The 22,513-nt window shown below is 46.4% G+C and overlaps 2 protein-coding genes across 4 annotated transcripts in view; one reads left to right on the plus strand and one right to left on the minus strand.

Moving 5' to 3' along the window:
- Positions 1 to 22,513, plus strand: part of DOCK2 (dedicator of cytokinesis 2) — a 406,436-nt gene that overhangs the window by 209,947 nt on the left and 173,976 nt on the right. The window lies entirely within an intron of this gene.
- INSYN2B (inhibitory synaptic factor family member 2B) overlaps positions 369 to 22,513 on the minus strand; it is a 107,078-nt gene continuing 84,933 nt past the window's right edge. For all 3 annotated transcript variants that reach the window (XM_084762889.1, XM_084762888.1, XM_084762890.1), the window contains exons 2-4: positions 17,845 to 20,098; positions 16,699 to 16,773; positions 369 to 3,281 (exon numbers count right to left, since the gene is read on the minus strand). In XM_084762889.1, coding sequence (XP_084619015.1) covers positions 3,095 to 3,281; positions 16,699 to 16,773; positions 17,845 to 19,187 — 1,605 coding nt within the window. In that variant the 5' untranslated portion in view covers positions 19,188 to 20,098 and the 3' untranslated portion in view covers positions 369 to 3,094. The remainder of the gene's footprint in view (positions 3,282 to 16,698; positions 16,774 to 17,844; positions 20,099 to 22,513) is intronic.

Raw genomic sequence — 22,513 nt, forward strand, 5'->3', positions numbered from 1 at the left:
CTAATTTCCACGGTATTGATGATATAAAGTTATCTTTGAAGGAAAACTGTTCACCAGAAAGCGATTTAAGAGAAATACTAAGCATGGTTGAGTCAGGAGTCTGTGCATAAGGGTAAGACATGAACAAGACCAAGACGTGTGCCCCTTTAAATAGCTGGGAATGGCTCCTTGGTTCAGGCCACCTCCTCTATGATCAGGACACAAGGCTCCCATGATTGTTGTCACAGGTGTTTCTGGATCTTTTCTTTGTTTATAAACAAATAAGCTTCGCATTATAACTATCTTTGCCTTTGGGGCTGCTAAGGCTTTTTTCTTGAGTTAATATTTCACAACTCAACCCAACCCAAGCTAATAACAGAGTCTTAAGACCTAGGAAAAATACTTAAGTTTATTGCAAAAGATAATATCCCATTTAAAACAGTTTAGAAATTTACAAAACCTTACAGTGATACATTGTCTTCAAGAAGGCGCACTACAGATGAGCTGGCATTAAGTTCCAGGGATACCGAGTGCTTTAACTATAGAAGGAGCAGCTACATTAAACCCCTGCAATTTAAACAATCAATTCTTTCCCCCTTCCATTTCATAAAAGTAATTTTTGCTAAATTAATCTCTTTCCATAAAACCATATAACCTCAAGTATAACATTTCTGTAGAATATCATATTACATACTATTTTACAAAGAAGCCCTGCTGCTCAACACGAGCAACAGAGTACAGAGTTTTGGTATATATGAGTATTTATTTTTTATTCTTTATTTAATGTAGAGATGATCCTTTCTGTTCAGCAGGCTGGTGTTTCTCAATCCTTTTACCACATACTAATTTTCGGGATTCAGTTACCAGAAGGAAGGTCCTCTTCAGGTGTAGATTGGTGTGGCCTAAGCAATGCGATGTGGTGTTGTGCTTTGGTATAGACTCACATAACCTTGCTTGGTTTTCTTTCTAAGAATGTCAACATTTTCCAATCCTAATTTCATCTCATTCGATTCAGAGTTTATGCAAGGTTCCTAACTCGCCATGTGTGTGTGACGGTATGAGCATGCCCAGCCATCTCCTCCTCTTTCCTAGCTAACCAGGGCAAAGGCTTACAGTTAGCTCTCCCAGCTTGTGCTCCCCAACTGTTAGAAGGTACCCATAGCTTAGAAATTCAGGGGGACTAGTCATTCTTCTGCCCAGTCAATCAAAGACATTAATGACACCATTTTCTCCAGGTTAGTGGAATAGGCTATACTATTGCCTGGATCTCTGGAATATTTTCATTCCATTCTGATATTCTGGAATATAAATTCATTTGAAATTAGTGTAAGCAAAACAAATTAAGATGGAAGCACCGCTACAAGATAAAATTATGTAAGAGATCCCGAACGGTTTTTGCTTTATTGGATTATCCTCTGCACTGTTTTTTTCCATTGCTGGGGCCAACTGAGAGTTGAGTATGTGGATACAGAAAGATCCGTGGCTTTGGGCCAGTGCCAACACATCGAACTGAAATATGGTTCCTTATGCATGACAAGTATATTTATCTTAATTCTAACTTGACATTATATATTCCTGTCTCACTTTGTGGGTTTAAACATTACACTAGAAACAGAGAAAGGGCGTCTCGAATGACATCCCAAGACTTAAATAGTGCAAGCCTACATTCCTTGCCAAATTTCCCTCGCTCTCCCTGAAATAGCTTTTACACTGCAGCACGGTGACAGGGGAAGTGAAATGGTTGGGGCGGTTTGCTCAATTAGTCTCAACTTGCAGTGGGGTACGCACATCCCACGTGCACAGCGGAGACTCGGACAGACTTCGGCAAGGGGGGCAGTCACAAAAATGCTTCCTCCATTTAGGTGTGGCTCACGTTTCTGGCAGTGTCAGCCCAGTCACAGGCTGGCAGAACACTGAGTTTAATGTAAAGGAAGCCAAGCCCTGCCTCCCACTCAGCCTGAGTATGCAGCGATTGCTTGATTACGCTGCTTTGGGACTTTGCTTAGCATGCAAGCTTGACCAGACATCTATGTGTGGAGGTGTTGTCAACAGAGGGAGGCAGTTCTTAAGGAATTCAAGGTTTGTGGAAGAAGGGACTTTTATCCTCATTCTCAGTCCTGCTTCTTTCTACATCAGGTGACCAAGGCCTGGTCACCAGGAAGGGAAACTATAGAGTAGCTTGTTGGGGCCTATCTACACGGTTGTCACAAGGACGCATGAATGAGGAAAAGTCCTGTATGGTAGGTAGCTCAGCCTCAGTAATGTCACTTGGTAAGATATATGGACATACAGGTTGCTGTACGTTGTATGTATGGAACAAGGTGTTACAGGTTAAGTGAATGTTTGGGATGCTAAGGTTAAAGCCCCTTTCCCCTCATATACCTTCCACTCTGCCATACAGAGACATATGATAATTAAGGGGCCCCAGAAAGACTACAGCTATGAGAGTCACTTGAGTTCTAGTCACATAGCTCACACAACAGGTGCCTAGCGACCCCTAGCATTACGCTGCCACACCCTTCATAGCCCATACTTTACAAGAAAGCAGCCCCTTGATTTGAGATCTAAGGGCTAGTTTTAAAAACGGGATGACTTCACACATCAGGGTGATCTGGCATTGTTAGGGCCTATTCTCTTCTGTTGTGCTTTTGTGCAATAGATCCTAGAACCCTGCCAGCTTCTTGTGTGATGTTTTCTAGGATGCCTTCTTATAACCTTTCTCCTTCTGCAGTGTGCAAGCCACCATTATTTCTGCATCTTTGGGGTGGATGATCTCGGGGCGGGGGGGGGGGAAGGAAATGCTTGGTGCCACGGAAATAGTTGGGAGTGCGCTGGAGACCTGCTTATGGTGGGGATCTGAACTTAGCAGATGAAGATGAGGCCTGGCTATGTGTGGCAGGCAGCTCAGCAAGTGGCCACACAAGTGGCCGCAAACCGTGGCACACACTCAGGTAAGGTCGGTGACCAGGTGTCAATCAGTGTACCAGCTCTGAGGCACTCCTGTATCACGGGGTCAAGGGAATCTCAGCCTGCGCTTTTGCAGAGGAGCAGGGAAGCCTTGAGAGCAGGGGATCCCCCCCCACCTCAGGAAGGAATGTGGGGATCCCCAATCCTCTCATATCCACCAGAAGCATTTCTTCTTCACCTTCTTGCTCTTCCGCCGTAAGTCCTGTTTCTCAGGGACTGGGGCTTCCGCTGGGGACTTGGGTGGGGAAGGGGCTTCCTCGGCTGGTTCTGCCTCCTCCAGGCTCTGGAGAACCTCATGGAACCTGCCTTCCTGCTGCCGGAAATCATACTCTACGCTGGAAGACAAAAAGAAAGGAAGAGAGTAACTACAAAAATGACTCCCGCTAATATAGCATCCTGTTACCCAGAGTCCCCAAGAGCAAGTCCTTAGGATCAAGTCCTAAGCTATTAGGGGCTGAGTGCCTGTGTGGCTGTGGAAGAGCCGAGCCATCTCACAGGTTCTCCTGTGACCCCCTCATTGAATTAAGTGTCTACCTTTAATGATCTCTCAGTTTGTCAAGTAAATCAGGCACCGAGCATGTTAGTATTCAGTAAAGATTGGCTCTAGCTTCCCTCTTATCTATATTTAGTGATCTTCTTTGTTAACGGTACTCATGGAAACTAATTCAATGACATGTAAGCGACATAAAGGCACACATTATCAAGCTGAGCTTAGTTTCCTCAACTGCCAAATAGAAGTAATAATGGTCCTCTAATACTATTTCTTCCTTTGAAATCAATGTGTATAAGGTGAGATGTAAGTGACATGGCCAGAGCAGTGCCTTGCACATGATAATCCTTGCATATGTTAACCCCTATCCTTGCATTAGTATCATTAACATCATTACCACTGATACATTGTGCCCTTTGAATCGTCTCTTAGTAATGTGTCTTAGAGGGATTTACATATACAGCTTCCTTCCAGCATTCCTCTATACGGAGAGACTGAAATCCACTTCTCTGACTAGATAGCTTCTTCTTTTTCCTATTTTATATGTGTATTTGGAGTCATTAATGTACAGTGTATTTCATTTGTACCATGGTGAGGACCACAAAGGTTTGTGAGGTAGACACAAGGCCATATGAAACAAAAATGCCTGAAAGTCACAGGAATGTTGAGTCAGCAAAGAACATGGGCCTTGGGGTGGAGCCTGATCCTCTCTCGGAGGCGGCTTTGTGCTTGGAAAGGAGGTAAACATGTGTCAGAGACTGTTTGCCTTCCTCTCACTCTGCTTAGCTTCCCCTGAACCCAGAGAACAGGGATAGGAAGGATGGACCCTGTTAGGCAGCTCTGCCCAGCCTGATCCTTGACTTTCACTTCCCTTCCACTCTTGGGTGCATTTCCGTGCTAAGCGCTTATTATATGATCCTCCGAAAGTCCACAGCTAGCACGGGCTTGTAGAAAATGGCAGACACACAGTCATAAAAGCAGAGCATGACCCTTGTTTAGCCGGCGGGCGAGGGGGGGGGGGGGGGGAAGGAGATGAAACACTATGTAGAAAAGACAAAAGATCCCACATCGTTCTGGGCTGTAGAGTGAGTGGCAGAGGCCTTTATGCCCAGCAAGTGCTGAAAACCAGCCATCATTAGAAGACCACCTGCTCTTGTCTGTCATACCCATGTCACGTCCCAGAGCTTAAGATCAGAGTTAAAGCTGCCGAAGAAGTAAATCACAGTTGTCACATTTGAGAAAGGTAGCCCCAAACGCAGAATTGTCCAGAGCTTTCTGAAAGGGAAGACACAGAAAGGCAGAGTGGCCTGTCATGTAGCCAGCAGGAGGAAGTATCAGTAACCTTCAGGTAGATTCTTCTCTCTCTCTCTTTTGGACGTCCTTTCTCTTTCTGGTACTCTCTGGGTCTCTCTACGGGGACATAATCCTGGCAGGGTGGCCTACATAATGGATGAAACACAGATTGTGTTTTTCAAAGCACACTCCAGAGTGCATCAAGTGCAAGTCATTCGCCTAGTCTCAAGTAGGAGAGTGGTACTCTGCTGAAGTGAGATTCCTATTCCTATTCCCAGGATCACAGGCAAGGGTATAAACAGGTGCGTGTTCAATATGCCACACAGATTAGGCACCACATGTTTACCCAGACATTCAACCAACATCGATTAAGTATTGTCCATGTGCCGGATCCTGCTCTAGACGCTAAAAAAGGAGTCTGTCCAACCATCACTGGCATTGATTGACCAGTGGCTTTGTGGCTCTAGCAAATGATCTTCCACATTGTCCACAATTTGAGGCTTTCTAGACAAAGCCCATGCTTTGCTAGCTCAGTCGTCAGAGGTATCCAAGCCCATGCCTTGAGTCTCCTCCTTCCACTGTTGCCCCATATTGCACCCCAGTTTGTCTCCAGTGATGGAGCAGCTTTCTGTCAACACCACTTGTACCTCCTCCTCCCCAGAGGAAACTTGAGAGATGGATCCAGAGGCTGGAAACAGAAACTTCCGCATTGTACCAAGGAAGGCATTTAAAGCAGTAAGTTGTGAGCCTCTGTCATTGAAGGCATGCATGCTTGATTGATAGGGAACAGCCATATTCACAGTTCTGTTAGCTCCTGAGATAGCCTTGCCCTACCTACTGGGGCAGAAAACAATCTTCATGAGAGAGTACAAGATACAGCCAAAGCAACCGAATAATACCTTGTTCGTGCTAAGACTCCACGCTGTCTGGTATAGAACAATCCATCTTTCTATCCATCCATCCACCCACCCATCCATCCATCTACTCATCCACCCATTCAACTACCCATACACTCTGGTGTGAAATTCTAGTGACATAGCTAGACAGACCAGGACACCATCCCTGCGGAGCTTGCTTCCCACAGTTTAAGATGGGTGATCCAAATGCGCCTCCCACCTCTCAAGCAGCTCTTCTTTCCAGGTCTTTGTCCAAGTGTTCCGGCCATGTTATCTGAGCACACATGTACCCCTGGCTGCTTTTATCTCCTTCGGTGTGAAGCTTCTGATTGCCTAATCCAAAGCAAACTAACAATAATGAACTGCCCGAGTTCCCCAAGATTTACAAATTTCTCTAACCCTATTAGAAAATATGGTTTCTGAGTGAGTCTATTGTGTGCCCAGAACTGGCAGGCTTGGAAAGGAAAGAGCCAAAAGATGGAATGTAAACTCTTGTCTCCTGTGCTAGACTTGACTTGCTGCCCATCACAGAGGCTGGAGCAAAAAAGGCTTCTGAGTTGAGTTCTCTTGGGTTTGAATTGAGGCTGCACCCACTTCCTGGCTGGGTGACCTTGGACCACTTTCTCCTTTTCTCAGGACTCAGCTATATGTGGGAGTTATAATAACCTCCTTACCGGGTAGTCATGCTCATGGGAGACCACAGATGTGATCACTCTACGTGGAGGTGGGATGCAGTCTCCGCCTACTCTGCTCCTCCTCACTGGGAGCTTTGTCTTCTGTCTCTTTGGGACCAATGCCTCACCTCCTTACCTGCACCTCCAGCACTTCAGACATTGTATACCTTGCCCACAGCCTTGCTCTTCACTCCTCCCTGAATGTACATTCAGGGAAGAATACATCATTATGTTTCTATGGAAACACAGCAGGGTTCCATTATAATCGCTAGGATTTAGGGAGGTGCCCCTCCCCCACGTGTCTGCCCCCACTGGTCTTGACAGTTTAAGGGGGATTGAAAGTGACTTTCTTTTCAAGGCCAAGCAAATAGCAGAGTATTGAGAAGTGTGTGCTTTGGAAAGAAATTGATTAATGTTTTTTAGGCCAAAGCAATTTATTAACATAAAGGAAAATTGTCACTTTTCTTCTTATTCACCCTTTGACAAACTACTGTTTAGTTTAGGAAGGAGAGGAGGGCATTTTGCTTTGGTGGCAGCTGCCTTATAAATGGGGAGGGGCCAAGCCCCGCCTGCCTCATCCACCTTTCATCTCAAGGCTGAGTAGAGAAGAAGAGACGGCAGCCCTTAGACCATGTTCATCCACCTCTTGGAAAGAGGAATAAATCAGCAGCATTATTTGTTTGTAAATTCTGGCAACGAACTCCTTGTTTGAGGCTTGGGTCCCCGGTCTGATACCCTTGATCTCACCCTCCTTCTGCCCTGCCTGTTGTTTTTCTGTCCCTCACTGCCACAGTGCCATCCACCACAGTCCTCCATCTGTGTCCCCTATCGTCCATGCAGTATCCTAAATAGAATGCTAAGCATGGACAATTTAGTTCGGGCAGAATCCAGTGAGGAATAAACATTAGGCGAGAAGTTGTGACAATTTTGCAGCCAGAACTAGAAGCGGTGTGGCAGCCTAGATCTGTCAAGATGTGTGAAGGTCATCCTCTGGGGGATGAATGAGGTCAGGGATGCCCAGTTCCTGGGGAGCCTTAGTGCCCTTGACATCCAAGGACGCCTCCAAGCATGTTTGCTGCCTTGGTGCATTTAAAAAAAAGTTGTGGGACAGATAACTAATCTAGCATCCGTCATTATGGTAGATGCAAAACAGAAACATGTTCTTGAAAGCAGAGGGAGCCCTGTGCCATGGCTCGCCTGGTTGAAGTTACAGTAGGGAAAAGAGATGGCTAAGTAGTTAATAACACACGCTGCTCTTGAGGAGGTTGTATTCTTCTGGTCCCATCAGATCCCACTTTCAAATTGCCATGAAGTGGGACGCTAAGATATAATGTGTGGATCTGGAAAGGCACAAATACTTAGCCCATAATACTTGCCTTCCTGGCCCTTACTTCTTTGCTCTTTACCTCTAATGAGAGACTATTTCCACATGAGATTCATATTCTGAAAAGACAAAGCAATGACTACCATGTCAGATGAGAATATGTAGTAATTTAAATGGGCAACAAAAATGACTATCATTTACGGAGGAAACTCTGTAATTTAGACAACATAGTACAAGATAACATTCTATCTCATAAGTCGTGAGACAAACAATATTTTCTTCATTTATCAACTGAAGAAACTGAGGCAGGGTGGAATCAATGTTCTCCCAAGGATCTGAACCGTGAATCTAACCCCCTAAAGGTTATGCTCTGGTACACGCTCTGCACTGAAGGAATATAGTTCCATGTAAACCATGTAAAGGCTGGATGGTGGAAGGCGTGTCGATGTCGGGTAGGGTGGAAACAAAGACCTAGGTCTCCTGTGCAATCCCACAATCCTCTGTGGAACCATACTCCAGATGAGCTGGGCCATGGGTGTGGTCCCTATACCCTAGCTGGCTTCCCATCTGGCAATATCCTCTTTTGACTTCAAAGAAGCCTTGACAGTGAGTCAGTGTACAAAAAAAGATGTTCCCTATTAGGAGACAACTTAGTTAAGATTATACCTGGGTCTAGCTATCATTAGCCTGGGTCCTGGATCTTGGCTGCTGTTGTCCCTTTCCAGTGGCCCTTGGCACCTCCTTCTTTAAAAGTGGTTCTCGCTGCTTTTTAAAGAGGAGTCCCTGTCCTCGCCTATGCCAAGAGCAAGCTGGACACCACAGTACCTGCCCGAAGACAGGACACCTCCAGATTCATCTCTGCTCCTTTCCTGCCTCTTGTGGGAGCACACTGGAGAAACTCTCTACCACACCAGGCTGTACCACACGGGATCAGCCTCCTGCAGATTCCCTTTACAGAGAATCAGCTTTAGGAAAGGATAACCCTAGGGCGGGCAGTTTGCCCCAGGGACGGCAAATGACCTCACTCTGCCACAGTTTGGGAAAAATAGTCTTCAAGGGGTGGTGGTTTCTGAGTTTTCTCTCTGTGACTGCTTTGTTTGTTATTTATAAGTTATAAGCCTATAGGTTGGGCATCACAACTTGAAGCCATTTTCAGCTGCCAAACACATCCCTTCTAGGGCATCTGTCTGCTGATGGCTCCCCGGAGGATCATAGATTGTTCTCTGGGCACACAGGAAAAAAAGAGACCTGGAGAACAATCTAGACCTCCATGACAAGAAGCTTCCTAAGCTCTCTGAAGGGAGCTGCCACTTGTCAGAAATGAAACCCGTATTAACTGACAAAAGCAAGGTCAACAGGAGATAGGAGACAGGAAAGCCTTCTACTAGTAGAGACCAAAGTTAGATAGAGCCCTGGGTAACTAGGACCTTGAGCAACTCAGCCTCTCTAAAGGCTCAGTTTCCTCATCTGCACAGTGGGAGTGAGAATCCTGCCAGCCCAAGTCTGAAACAAGATGAGTCATCCACGCAGTGTTTATTTAGCCAAAGGCCTGGCACAGCGGCTTGTTTAATGGATGGTAATGATTTTTCTATGAACTTGACGAGGAAGTAAAGGCTGGGTCACATGTTGTCACTTGTGGCCCTGTGTCCCGCAGCACCCTCTTGTTATTCCTGTGTGGTACGCAGTGTGCTTGACTTTATATTTATGGCATGTTTTAGCCTCTTTAGCTATTAATGCATTAAAGTAGCTTTCACTTTTTATTGCAGATAAATTGCTGTGGCCGTAAATCTTACTCCTTTCCCCTTACTTACACTCTCAGAGAGAAGAAGACAAGAATGAAGCCACAGAGAAAGGCAGGAAGTAAGGACAAATAAATGACTTGTCGGCTGCTGAGAAATCACCACCTGCACCCCCAAACTTTATGACTGTTTCCCAAAGACAGTATTTAAGCTCTGCTTGTGGCCAGTAACTGGTGATGGTAGATGGCATCTGAGGTCACACTCACATCGAGATAGTGTGGCTCAGACCACACTGGAATTTAGTGACGGCTGGAGACGCACCTGTGGTTACTAGAGAGGCCAGATCTGCTGGGCGCTTTAGAAATATTTTTTCCCCTGCAGATTCCATTGCTGTCCAGACAAGGGAAGTGGCTGTGGCTCTCTGTTTACCTGCCCCCACACGGGGACAGCATGAGCAACCGACAAAAGGGGGGAAAACACTAAATAATTTATGGGGAGAGTTGGTTGCTAAACCCACAGGGCTGAGGCACACTGCAGCTTCTAGAGAAATGCCTTTTTCTCTGATTAGCTAATATCTTAAGCAGCAGGTAAGATGGGGGCCCAGTGGCCAAGCAGCTTAACCAGAGAAAGAAATCCCGGAAAGGACCCACAACCACCAACCACGGGATTTAAGCAGATCACTGGCTTTCTGAGGTTCTCTTTGCTCAGTCAAAGGAAGCCCTCGGGTTTTTTTTCCCTGTAGGGTGCACAACTATGAGGCTGTGACCTGTGTCCCAGGGAGTCCCTTTGTCATGTACTGTCACTATCAAAACCAAGAGGAGGAAGCCCCTGGAAAGAGATTGCTGGGTACAAAGGGGAGCTCCTGCAGGGGACCTCCTTTTGAATATCTGCCCAGCTCTAAGCGTGCTTCAGAAGGACTTTACCAGTGGGATGCCAGTAATGAAAGTAACAGAGTTAAAGCACCTTGTGCTCTGCAGAGTTTGAAGAGCCTAGGGAGGTCAAGGAAGCTTCCTGTGTGGCACCCAGCACTGTGTGTGGTCCCCAGTTTGCTGTATAGGGTGCTCACACCCCTCCCCTGAAGGGGAGCCACAGTGGCAGAGGGCAGTGCGTGGCACACCCATCTGGTCAAGTGCCTGCTTGTGAATTCTCTAGGATTTTGCCGAGGGCTGTGCCAGCCTTCCGGGCTCTTTGCTGAGAAACAGGCTTGGGCTTTCTTTGCTCTTGACTTTAATTACAGGAAAAATGTCAGGCTGGATTGCCAGTGGGTCCTCATCTTAGAGGAAAGACTTCAGATGATTCCCTTAAGCAATGAGTATTGCAAGCCAAAGCCCCAGAGGCATAGGAAGATACTCATTCCAAGAACGATACCTTTCCCCTCCTTCGCTCCCCCCTCCCCCACCTCCATTCTCAGGGCACCTTACTGAATTTGAGAGGTCTATCTGAACATCTAATCCCCATCAAAGCCAAGTAGAGGGGTAACTCGGACTTCCAAGGACATATTACAAAGGCATGCTATTTGGTGTGTGTGTGTTATTTTATGAGGTAAACAGTTCCATTCCCGGATAGTTTATCACAGAATCGAAGAAATCCGTTGTCATTTCCTCTTTTTAAGGTGCCCCAATTTCACCTCATTCAGAGGTCCTGAAACCTTTCCAAAGCCCTTGTTACAACTCCCTCAGAGGCAGCAGAGTGGGGAATGAACCCACCTCACAGAGAGCTGGGCCCCTGAGGCAGGCGGGCCATGCTCATGTTCCTGAAGCCCCGCATAGGGAATGTATCTTTAGTGCAAAGCTTCGCAGTGTCGTGGTCTGAGTAGAGCTCGGCAATGAGACAGACAACTTTCGACCAAGTTCTAACAGTTATCAAAGGGGTCTGGCATCGGAGCGCAGTACACTCTGGATTCTGGCTTGCTGGAAGTCAGAACTCAGCGCTGAGACTGCTATCTCAATGACTGGTATCCAGATAATTGCTAAGTAAGCATCTTTCTTCTTTTCAGCCTTGATCGCTTAATTTGAGTACAGCACAAATGGCAGGTGTTGCTACAGGCCCGGTTTGCTCATCTATAGAATAGGAGCACTTTAATGTATCCTATATATTATGGAGGTTAAGTGCAGTGGGGTGGTATGGGGGGGGGAGGCGTTTTGCCTTGTAAATGAATACTTGGTGAGCTGTGGTTCACTTACTGGTAGCTCTTCTTCTTCTTCTTCTTTTTTTTTTTCAGTTTAATTTAATTTATTTTTATTTTTATGTTTTTTATTTCCCTTAATTTTCTTCTCAGTAGATGCCTGTTCTCAGCTGTTGAAGTTGTAAAAGTGCTCAAATAAAGTCTAATAAGCTGATCTTCATTGAGACATGCAGAATGCCTATGTCATACAAGTAAGTGCCTATTGGCACTGATCAAATGACAAGGAATTCCATGGCTTGAAAATTGTCATAGTTATCATTTGTCTTGTTCTGGAGAGCCAAAGCCCTCCATCAGTCTGGCTGAAGGTGAGGGCTTTGCATTTCTTTTGGAAGCTCTGTGAGGAGGCACATTGCCTACTTGCTCCTGGTTTTTTTTGGGGGGGGGGAGGACCTGCACACCTTCCTAGGCATATGACCTCTTCTGAATCCCCAGTCTCTTCATCCTCAGGATGACCTCTGTGTGACACTAAAGCCACCCGGGTAATTTCCCCCATCTCAAGACTTTAACTTAGGCACAGTTATAATGTTCCTCCTGCCGATAAAGTTGCATCCTCCCAAGGGGCCAGGGAATACAATCCGGATATCTGAGGCATCTGCCCAGCACCCTGGAGAACCTGCAGTTCTAAGGCTTTAGCCATCATCAAAATTACCCAGATGCCAGAGCACAAGGGTACTTGAGCCTAGGGGAGGTTTGTGGCTCTCCACAATCAGGTCTTCCCTCCCCTCCAGAGCTGGCACAAAAGTCCCAAACTGTGGTGACGCTAGACAGCCGTGAAGAACAGGATCTCAATGTCCCTTGGAAGTTCAGCAGCCGCCTGAGTCATCCGAGGGAGATTTGATTAGGTTCCATCTCATTGAGAGCATGCAGTGTTCCGAGTATTTTAAATTGACAACCCATGGGCTACATCCAGTCTTTATACACCCTGCTATGTAGAGGTCCTTCATTCCTAATAGGAACATTTGATTTGTTACAAGCTCCCAAACTCCCCACCCACCCCCATCCAAAATGGGGTTGCACACGAGTAGCAACAACGACTTTACCCTTGGGCGATCCACACGCCTGTCTCAAGCCCACCCTCTACTACTTTTAACTCTCACCTCATTGGTAGTCACACTTTTCTTTTGTAGGCACTGATTAAGTGCCAATTGTGTACTCCGCACTGGACTTCGATACAATAGGGTTCATGGTATAGCAGAGGAATGGCCATGCCATTGTGGCGTGTGTGTGTGTGTGTGTGTGTGTGTGTGTGTGTGTGTATGTGTGTGTGTGAAACATACATAGATCTATGTAAGAAAGAAGTAAGGAAAAGTGTGACAGAGAATTAAAGCCTGTGAGTGGCACTAGAGAGATGGGAAGAGGCTAAGCATGGCATGTGGGACAGACAGCCCCTAAACAATTTCCTTCTTCTCTATTGGGCCTTTCAAACATTATATAACCAGCTGACCCATGAGCTTGCACATTAGTCCCACTTCCTATGGAATGCGCTTAGATGGGAGATGAACACCCCCACCCCTGGCATGCTCCTGGAAGTAAACATCCTATTATTTTTCCCTCGAAATGTTAGAGGCATTTTACAACTTAAATCAAGTAGATGCCCTGCCCTGCCCTGCCTCTGGGCGCTATATCCAGAAAAGTAAATGCATGAGCCCTGTAAGCAAAGGCCTCCGAAGAGGCTCTGCTGACTATTTTTAGAGTGAGTGTGATGAGGAAATGCAGGCAGATGTGGCTGGAGGAGCAGGGGCAGCGTGAAGGGAGGAGGGGGGTGTGTCTCCCAGAGACCTCCAGCTCTTGAGAAGAATAAGGGGGGCTGAACTGTTTTCTAAACTTCAAAAAGGGAATTTGCTTCCTCTGAAGTTACACACACACACACACACACACACACACACACACACACACACACACACTAGCAGCAAACCCCCTGCCTCTGCCTACCAAGTGCTGTGATTACAGGTGCGTCCTACTGATATACTTGTGGTTTTTATGAGATTCTCCCATGCTCACTTCACAATTTTTTACTTAACCTTTTCTGCTCAAAATCAGTCTACTTCTTAAATTTGAGCGAGTATACAAACCAAGCATGATACTTTTAGAAAAGGGGACCTGTATCATCCCTCATGAATATTTAAGAGGATTAGTTTTACAAGTTAAGTGCTTCAACAAAAATGCTTAACATTATTACAGTCTGGCTAGATACCATTGCTTGCCCATGGCTATGAACCTGAGATCTGTTCCCGCTTTGCAAAGAAATGTGATAAGCAAGCGCTGGGAAGGGTTGAAAGACGCTGTGGCAAGGAGCACAGATTTTTTTTTTCCTTCTAGGTAATCAGAGGATTGAAATAAAATTGAAAAGAGAACAAGTTTCTCACTAAGTAATTCCATGTTATTTAAATCTTGGGAACCACCAGTAGCATATTTGCAACCCTTTGGGTAAATTGACCTGGGATTAAAGCTAAAGAAAGTGAATGGAGACGGAACAGGCCAGAAGTGGCTTAAACTGGGGATAAAGACAACTCCCACCCCTTCCCTGGGAGTTTATAGTTAGGAAAAAAAATCCCATACAAACAGTGCTGGGGGCATAGTTCAGTGGTCCTGTGCTTGCCTGGGACTCTAAAGCTCTATGCCTGATCTCCAGTACCGCAAAACAATGTTCCTTGCCCCTGCAAACAAAACCAAACAACAAAACCAAACAACAACAAATGAAGTCATTCTCCTTGGTGCATGGACCCTCTGGAAGGCCTGAAGAGCCATGCCCAGGGTATTTTAGGCATCAGTAGTGATTCTGTTCCCTTTAATGATTCATCTAAGAGATCCTGGCAAGAGGCGGGAGCTAGGGAGGTTGGGGCGGGGGCGGGGGTGGGGGTGGGGGGTCAGAGAGAATGAGCTGCTCAGCATCTTGACAGGATCAGGAAGCATAGCATTGCCTGTGGCTGGGGAGGTGAGGCCTGTGGACAACACCACTTAGCAAACCTTGTGTTGCTAACTTAGCAGCGTCTCCCAGGAAGCAAAGCTAGTGGGCAATCCATCATTTAGCCATGTGCTTTATGTACAGTGACGGCCGCTGGGCCGATCCGTCATCAGGGAAAAAGACCACAGCCTGTGGATGAGTATTTCACATCACTTGCTCATTAGCTTCCAAGATCTGACTTTCCAGGACACAACACAAGTTTGAAGTCATTTGAATTTTTTTTTTCTTAAATGACAGCTCTCATCTCAGTGTTGCCATGACACGGTGTCTTTCTCATCTTTTGTGCTTTCATCAGATTAATTGCCCATTCCTTTGCCATGGCTTAGAAGCAAGAATACAGATTCTGTCTGGGATGACAGTCTGGTATTGAGTGGCAACGAGGACTGTGTGTTGTGGGGGACAGATACAAAGAATGCATGCTGGAGCGGGACAGGAAAAGAGCAGGAAGGTATGCCATGCCAGCTGGGATGTAAGTTCCTTTAGGATGCTTGCTTGGGATGTTTGAAGTAAGGGTTGGAAAAAAAAACGCAAACATTCTCAGACTCTGGAAGGTCACAGCTTAACCAAATATTGTCACTGTTAATTCAGCTTAGAATAACATAATGTCAAAACTATAAGGCACCATTGGGACCATCTAATTAAAGCCTCTCATTTTTCCAATGAGGAAACTAAGAAGCCAGAAATGACTTGCTCAGGGGAAGGTCATGAAACTCACATTAGAATGCAAAATAATCACGTACCATTTTTTTTTAACTAACATAAGCCAAATGAGGGAAAAAAATCATTGAAAGTAATAGAGAATACATCACCTGTGTACTTGAAGGAAGACTGTCTAAAATGTACGTGGAAGTTAGTTCAAACCAATTTATCCTGCTTCTCATGCATAACTTTGCTATCCCAATTTGCTTGTCTAGACACGTAATAATTTTTTGTTCTCTTAGTAATTAGAAAATTTGCTTAAGACAGGAGATTAAAAATAAGATCAGCAACCGATGAGACTCCCGGTGTCACTTTCCAGTGTGATAGGCCATTCTCCAGAGTCCTCTTTTCTGGGAGGTGGGAGTTTTTGCTTTGAGATGTGAAGGGGTGCGTTTAGCTTTGGGGGTACTTTGTAAGTAGTCTTGAGTCTCCTGCTATTTCGTGTAGACCTGAGGTCTTCCATGTAGGGCGCCAACCAGTCAGTGAGACCACGCCCACCTTGTCTACGTGGAAGCACAGGCCGGTGGCCGGGTACACGGTACCTCCTTAGGATGCGATCTCAAGCTACTACCAGAGAGGAGAAGCTCTGAGAGAAGACAGGTGGCCTGGTGGAGCAGTGGTTTGCTCAGGGCCTTGCTCCCTTTTTTTTCCAAAGAGAAATGCCATGCAGAAAACCAAAGCATACACTTTTGTCAGACAATTAGATGTTATCAACTAAAATGAGTGGCATGTCTGTATTTCCACTGTTCCTCCAAGTGGCCTTCTAGCTGAGGAGACACTGACCTTTCTAGTAATAACAACAGTGAGCCTTAGGGTGTGTGCAGGAGTTTGCAGTCTCCATGGGCATTCACAGACATGTGTCAGTTTTTCTCCTGGCCACATCTGAAGAGAGGTCATTGTCCTTACCCTATGTACAAGGCAACTGAGGCCAGGACAAAGCAGGCCAGTATCAGATCTGGGAATTCAAACACAGGTCTAATAATTGTCTTTAGTGCAGCCTTGCTTTGCACCAAGAAGAAATGGTGTGTTTATCAGCAAACACAAAATACTCATAGCTAGTGACACATAAGACATGTGGGATAGTAGATTGAGTATAGAAAAGAGACAGTGAGGTAGCGTAAATAGGATCAGAAAGATCTGGATACGACTCCCAATCCTGGCCCCTCCTGCTCTCAAGATGTTCTGCATGAGCTGGACGAACTTCTATGCTTCCTGAACTCCTGTGCTTACTTCCTGACAAGTAACTGAAATGACCTGCATGCAGAGGTAGATGGGTGTCTGTTCTCAGGGCTACCTACTGCATCATAGGCTTTGCTCCTAGACCCTGTCCAGACCCTGTGGATAAGGAACAGTTCCTGCCTCAGTTTCGAGACTTGGGTGCTTGCCTCTGTCTCTCCCAGTTCTCTATTCTTACGACAGTTTGCTAGTATGTGCTGTGGACCTGTGGTGTCCTGCTCTGCAGAGTGGGTCACAGTTTGGGCTGATACCTGTATATGATGCACGCTGTGTTCTGGCAGGTGCTGCAGTTGTTGAGATCTTGGCCAGTCCGGTAAAAGTTGCGCCTATAAGACACAACATGCTCAGAATAAATGCATAGGCCAAAGCCACTTGAGACACACATTTGACCGACTCATCTCAGGTCCCACAGCCCAGTACTCATGATGCCCCCAAGATATATGCTAGATGCAAGGGAAACGATGGATGAGGTTGTAACACCAGGACCTTCCTTTTCTGGGGGTACTTGGTACATCTTTAACCAATTTCAAATGCCACATGTTTGTCTTGCTCATGACCCTGAAAGAGGAGGGATTTTGCAGGTGAGTAGCAGCTGCGTACGAAGATTCCCGATCACTTTGATTGGTGGTTCTCTGACATCACAGTCTCCCAAGGAGGTCTGGGGTGATTGTTAGTAGCCATGCCAACTACTCTTTCCAACCTTGTCTGATGAGCTTCAACCATTGCTTTCTCTTGGTGTTTAGAGCCTTCCTAGAGGGAAGAATAATCTATATCTCAAAAAAATACTGCCTGTGGCTCTGCATAACACTCCCATGTCCATCACTCGGGACAGTATGCTGTGACATTCTTCTCTCAGAACTGTGGCCTCATTTTCACCTAACTGATTGGTTGGTGTCACATGGGACGAAGTCCTCAAAGTAGTCAGTGGTGAGAGAAGCTCAGCGTAGTGGCTCCCTTAAGTCCTTCCTGACAAAACACCCATAAAACTAAAGCAATGCAAATGTGTTAACTCGCTAAGCGCACAGGAAGACCCTGCTTGCTGTTATTCACCCATCACCCCCATTTATCAACTTTGACCCTCATCTTTATAAAAATCATTTTGTTTTCATCCTGGACTTTCATTCGCCCAACCTGTGAAAACCCCAAACAACAGTGGCTAACCAAGGAGTCCATCCGAGCTGCCAAGCTAGAGGATTTATCGAAATCCAGGCAAGGCATAGGAAGGGCATCCGGGAATGTTACCATTCCATCACGGTCCCAGTTACAATCTGGGAAACAACAGAGCGTGATCATTTTAAAGATGTTGCTTGTGGCGACCTGGGCCCTTACTCTGTACCTCCCCCAGAAAATAACTTCACTCAGCAGTGTTTAGTTTAATGTAAAGAAATTCACCTTACCCTTCGGTGAGGGCGCGAGCCTTTTCCAGGTCTTGAATCACGTTCAATAGGACTTTAATTTTCTCTTGGTTCGAGTGCAGCGATTCCTCCACTGATTGTAGCCGGCCTTGGAGGTCACCGAGTTCCCCCTGAGCTAAGTGACTGTGATTCCTCCCACCAATCTCTCTGCTTTGAGGTCTGTTCTCCTGCCGTGGAATGGAGGAAATGGGGTGCTCACTCCCAAGGCCAGTCTGATGCTCTGGCATATCTGACTGGCTGGGGATCTTTGTCACATGCTCCCAGCACACAGGGCCAGACTTGGATGCACTGCTACTTCTCTGTGACTCCGGGTCCTGGTGATTGTCACATGACCCTGGGCAATCAGAGACTCTTCCTACGTGGGCTGGCTGGCTGTCAGAGCCTGTCTCTGAGGAGCTATGAGTCCGTGGTGGTGAGGGAACACACATCTTCTTCGAATGAGATGACAGAAGACCAAGGTCTTTGTCGTCAGGGTTGTCTTTGGACAAAAGCAATTCAGGTGTGAGTTTCCCTGTGCCTGGGGTGTTGTTGGCACTGCTATTGGCATTTGAGCAGGAGGGGACTCTTTCTAGATCTGATGTCATTACTCTATGTCCATCCCCTGGACACATGGCTGACAAAGGGGGTATGGAGTTGTTTTCTTCAGCTGAGATTTCTGGCCTGAAAGCAGGCTCTCTAGTTTCCCAGGTTGGACTGTGACAAATATCATCAGGAACCTGAATGGCAGCTGTTGCTTTCTCTGAGGACCTCCATGTCGCAGATTCCAAGCAGAAGCTAACAGGCCCGTTGCTTTGCACCTTGGGCATCCTAGGGAGGAACGGGTGGGGCATTTTGAGCCTTCGAGGCCCATCCTCAAGATGCTGAGCCAGCCTAAGGAAGGCAAGGTCAGAGGACACGATATCCTGTTCAGAGAGGTTGCCGTTGACCTGGATGGCACTTGGGGATGCTGCTGGCATTTCCACCAGGGACTTGCTAGCTGTGAGTTTCTTCCTCTTGAAAACCGGGAAATGCTTCCTGAGACTCGGGGAGGTCTGGATAGAGATGCTGCGAAAGCCACCTGCCTTGTGGGACCTGGGGAAAGACAGCGAGTAGGTGGCGGGATGATGGTGCCTGGATGCCTGTGTCTTCCCCGTTACCCCCGGGTCATCGGGGGTCTGGGTATCAACCTCGGTTATACTGGTTGGATGCTTAGGGTTCCCATCTTCCTTGAATCGCACTTGCTGCGACTTGCTCCTGCGGTGGTGTGGCTGTTTCACAAGCTCCACAGACTCGAGACTGCTTCTCTTTAGGAGCACAGGCCTCACTTTCATACTTTGCTGGGCCATTGAGCCTCAGTGGGAAGAAGAGCCACACACTTGTCCTGGGCACATCTCCCTTAGGTCTTTAGAGCTGTATCTAATGATGGAGACAAGGAGAATGGCCAAGCAGGATGCAGTGGTTCACTACTCTTAATACGGGAAGACCTGCCGGCCATTCCCAGCCTGACTAGTCTACTTAGGGACAGTCCGGAATGCTTCCCCTGCAGTTGAAATATTATGTCACTGTAGGCATAACCACTGGGTAGATGATCAGCGAGTTAGGCTAATTGTGAACCATCTGACCTGACAAGAGAATAGATGGGCTCGTCTATCGGTGGATTTGAAGGAGCAGTTCTGATCCTAGATGTTCCCTGTGCTGAACAAAATGACAATAACTGTACCATTTGGGGGATAGTGCCACATCCAGAATGTGTGAATTATGAAAGGAACCTGCTATGTGTAGACCATATGGCGGCCGTTTCTCCCAGAGCATTGAATTGCAATGCAAGGCTATGGGAACCTTAAGCATATCTTCTTGCCATAGCACATAACTAGGCAGAGTAAGAGATGACCTGGGGCTCTGCTGCTTTGATGGTACATGATGTTCCTAAGGGAACTTCTCCACTTATGTCAATCAGAAATTTCTCCGTTGGGGCCATTGTTTTCTTCCATGTGGCTTCCCTGTGCTTCAGTGAGGGAAATGTAATTTCTTAAATAGCCTCAGAAAACCCAGAAGGGGATATAACTGGGGCGGAATCCAGGCATCAGGAGGCTCAGAAAGGCTGGGCTCAGTCTTGTGAGAGTCTTGGCTGAAGTTCACATATGGGCAGTGAGCAGCATCTGCAGCTTTTATTTGGAGGTGTTCAGAGGAGAACCAGTCACTGCGTCTGTGGGGCCAGCATTGGAGACCAGACGGCCTATGAGCAGTTAAGAAGTGCCTGAAAAGGGAGAAACCACAGTCACCAAGTTCTAACCTCTCAGCTGAGTTTCCTTTGAGTGAGAGTGCCTGAAATTCAGCCCACCATACTGCCTCCTCCCAGTCCCTTTAGTGAGCAAGGTGCCCTTGGGGGCAGGCAGAGCCTTTAAACAAAATGTCTGTCTACCTAGATCACTTCTTTATCCTTCAGTCAGTGCACAGCCAACCCCACCTGTGAACACTCACCCTTAGATAGCACTTCTTTATGGGGGCTTGACAATGACTTCCTCCTTAGCTATCGCCCTGGTGCCAGAACACAACAGGACTCCCATCTTAGATTCCCATGACATCATTCGTGAAGTTGCTCATCACAGCTTTATTATTGATAACCCCCAAAGACACAGATACAGCCCTCCCATAGGTGAATGGTTAAGCAAGCTTTGCTACATCCAACATGTGAAATACCACTCAGTGATTAAAAAAAAAAAAAAAAAAGAAAAGGAAACATTGGCATACATTATTCGAATGGGGTGGTGAAAACAAGATTGTTGCAAAAGATAGCTCTGCATGCCTCCATTTGCATGGCCTTCTTGAAGTTAAGAGACTGTTAATAGACAGTGTATTGATGACTACCAGGGAGGTGGGAGGGAGGAGAAGTGGATATGACTATACAATGGCATCACAAGTGCTCCCTGCCATCACATCCTTTAGGATACAAGCCCAGCTGTCGTGAAATAGCTGTTGGGTGCGCACTTAGTTAATGTGCACTGGCCACTATCCTGTAACTAGAAAGGATGTAGATGGAGCCTTTGCGGTCTATGCCTTGGTTTCCAGCCCTCTTCTGGGCTCCCTGTAGGTGCTTAATGAACATATGCTGAAAGGGTATATGGCTACGTGAAGGGCGGGTCCGCAGGTAGCTGAGGAGAGCCTAGATACAGGCAGGGCACGTGGAGGTCCTGGGTACCTTGCAGGGACAAGAGAACCTGTGGCTTCTCCCAGCTATGACTGACATTTACCTAAGGACAAGAATCCTCTCTAACATCTTCATTTTTATTGCTTTCAAGGAGATAAATGTGCACAAAAATCTCCGAGGAGCATGTGCCTTGTAAGAATAACAGCCACCATTTATTGGATACTTATTTTTACCATGCCGAGGGCTTTGTACACATTAATCATAGCAGCTCACATTTACTGAGTAGCCACTGATGTGACAGGCACAGTACCAAGCACTTTTCGAGTCTGAACTCACTCAATCTATCACAAAACTCCCACATAAATGGGTGCTGTTCCTCCCATTTTACTTACAGTTAAGGACACTGAGGCTCAGAAAGGTTAAGTAACATGTGTAAACTTAGTGGTAGAGCCAGGATCTGATGCTAAGCCATATAGCTTCAACTTTGGCTCTCCAACACTGCCCCCTCTGCCTTTCCAGTGTAGAAGCATCTCCTTTAAGCCGTACATCAGGAGGATGAGGTATCATCCTGACTGGTACGGAAACTCAAGCCTCACAAGAAGGTCAACGTGCAATTTGAATCCGAGTATCTGCAATTTCAAGTCAGGAAGCTTTGGCTCTGTCCCCTTAGGATCTGTCCGGTATGTGTGGACAAATGCTGGCAGTTGTTTGGAAAAAAAATCACTCCAGGTCTGAGAGAGATTCTGACCTAGCCTTGTCAGAAGAAAACAAACCAGAGAGGTGGGGAGTGATGTGAGTTCATAGCCAGTCTGGGTAAACCAAGGGCTTGTAAAATAAAACAAGTGACAAATGCATCCCTTCCCAGCCCTTGGATATCTTAGAGTAATCTGTGTGGTACCCCAACTTACTGAGCAGACCCAGACTCTTTTGGCTTCTCTAGCAATAGTACTCTGCTCCTGGAGTTGGAACCGTTGGCAGGACACTCTATTCCTGCTGCTAGGGGGGCGGGGGTGATGGTTTCCTGCATAATGGGTGGGATTCAGCCAACACCTTTTCTCTTGGTTTTCTGCTTTCTATGGAATTGCTAGATAGTTGTGGCCACATTGGCTTTCCCTGCTCCTTCCATCTTGAGAGGGTTCACCTGACTGTGTGTGACTGGTCCCAAAAGGAATTCAAGTTCATTTGAGATGCTGCTGTGAAGCTTGGTTTTGTTTTGTTTTGTTTTGTTTTGTTTTGTTTTGTTCTGAAATTAACCACCTTAGCCTTCATATTCAAAGTGCACCCTAGACTCTACTTTTTTGGCTGTTTGTGTGTTTGTTTGTTTGTTTGTTTGTTTTTTGAGACAGGTTTCTCTGTGTAGCCTTGGCTCTCCTGAACTCACTTTGTAGACTAGACTGGCCTCAAACTCATGTCAATCCACCTGCCTCTGCCTCCCCCAGTGCTGGGATTACAGGTATGTGCCACTGTACCTGGCTTAGACTCTACTTCTAACTCTCTGAAGAGCTTCCTTTTTTAAATTGTCAT

Source organism: Acomys minous (assembly GCF_964271855.1).
Source record: "Acomys minous genome assembly, chromosome: 16".
Taxonomy (NCBI): Eukaryota; Metazoa; Chordata; class Mammalia; order Rodentia; family Muridae; genus Acomys; species Acomys minous.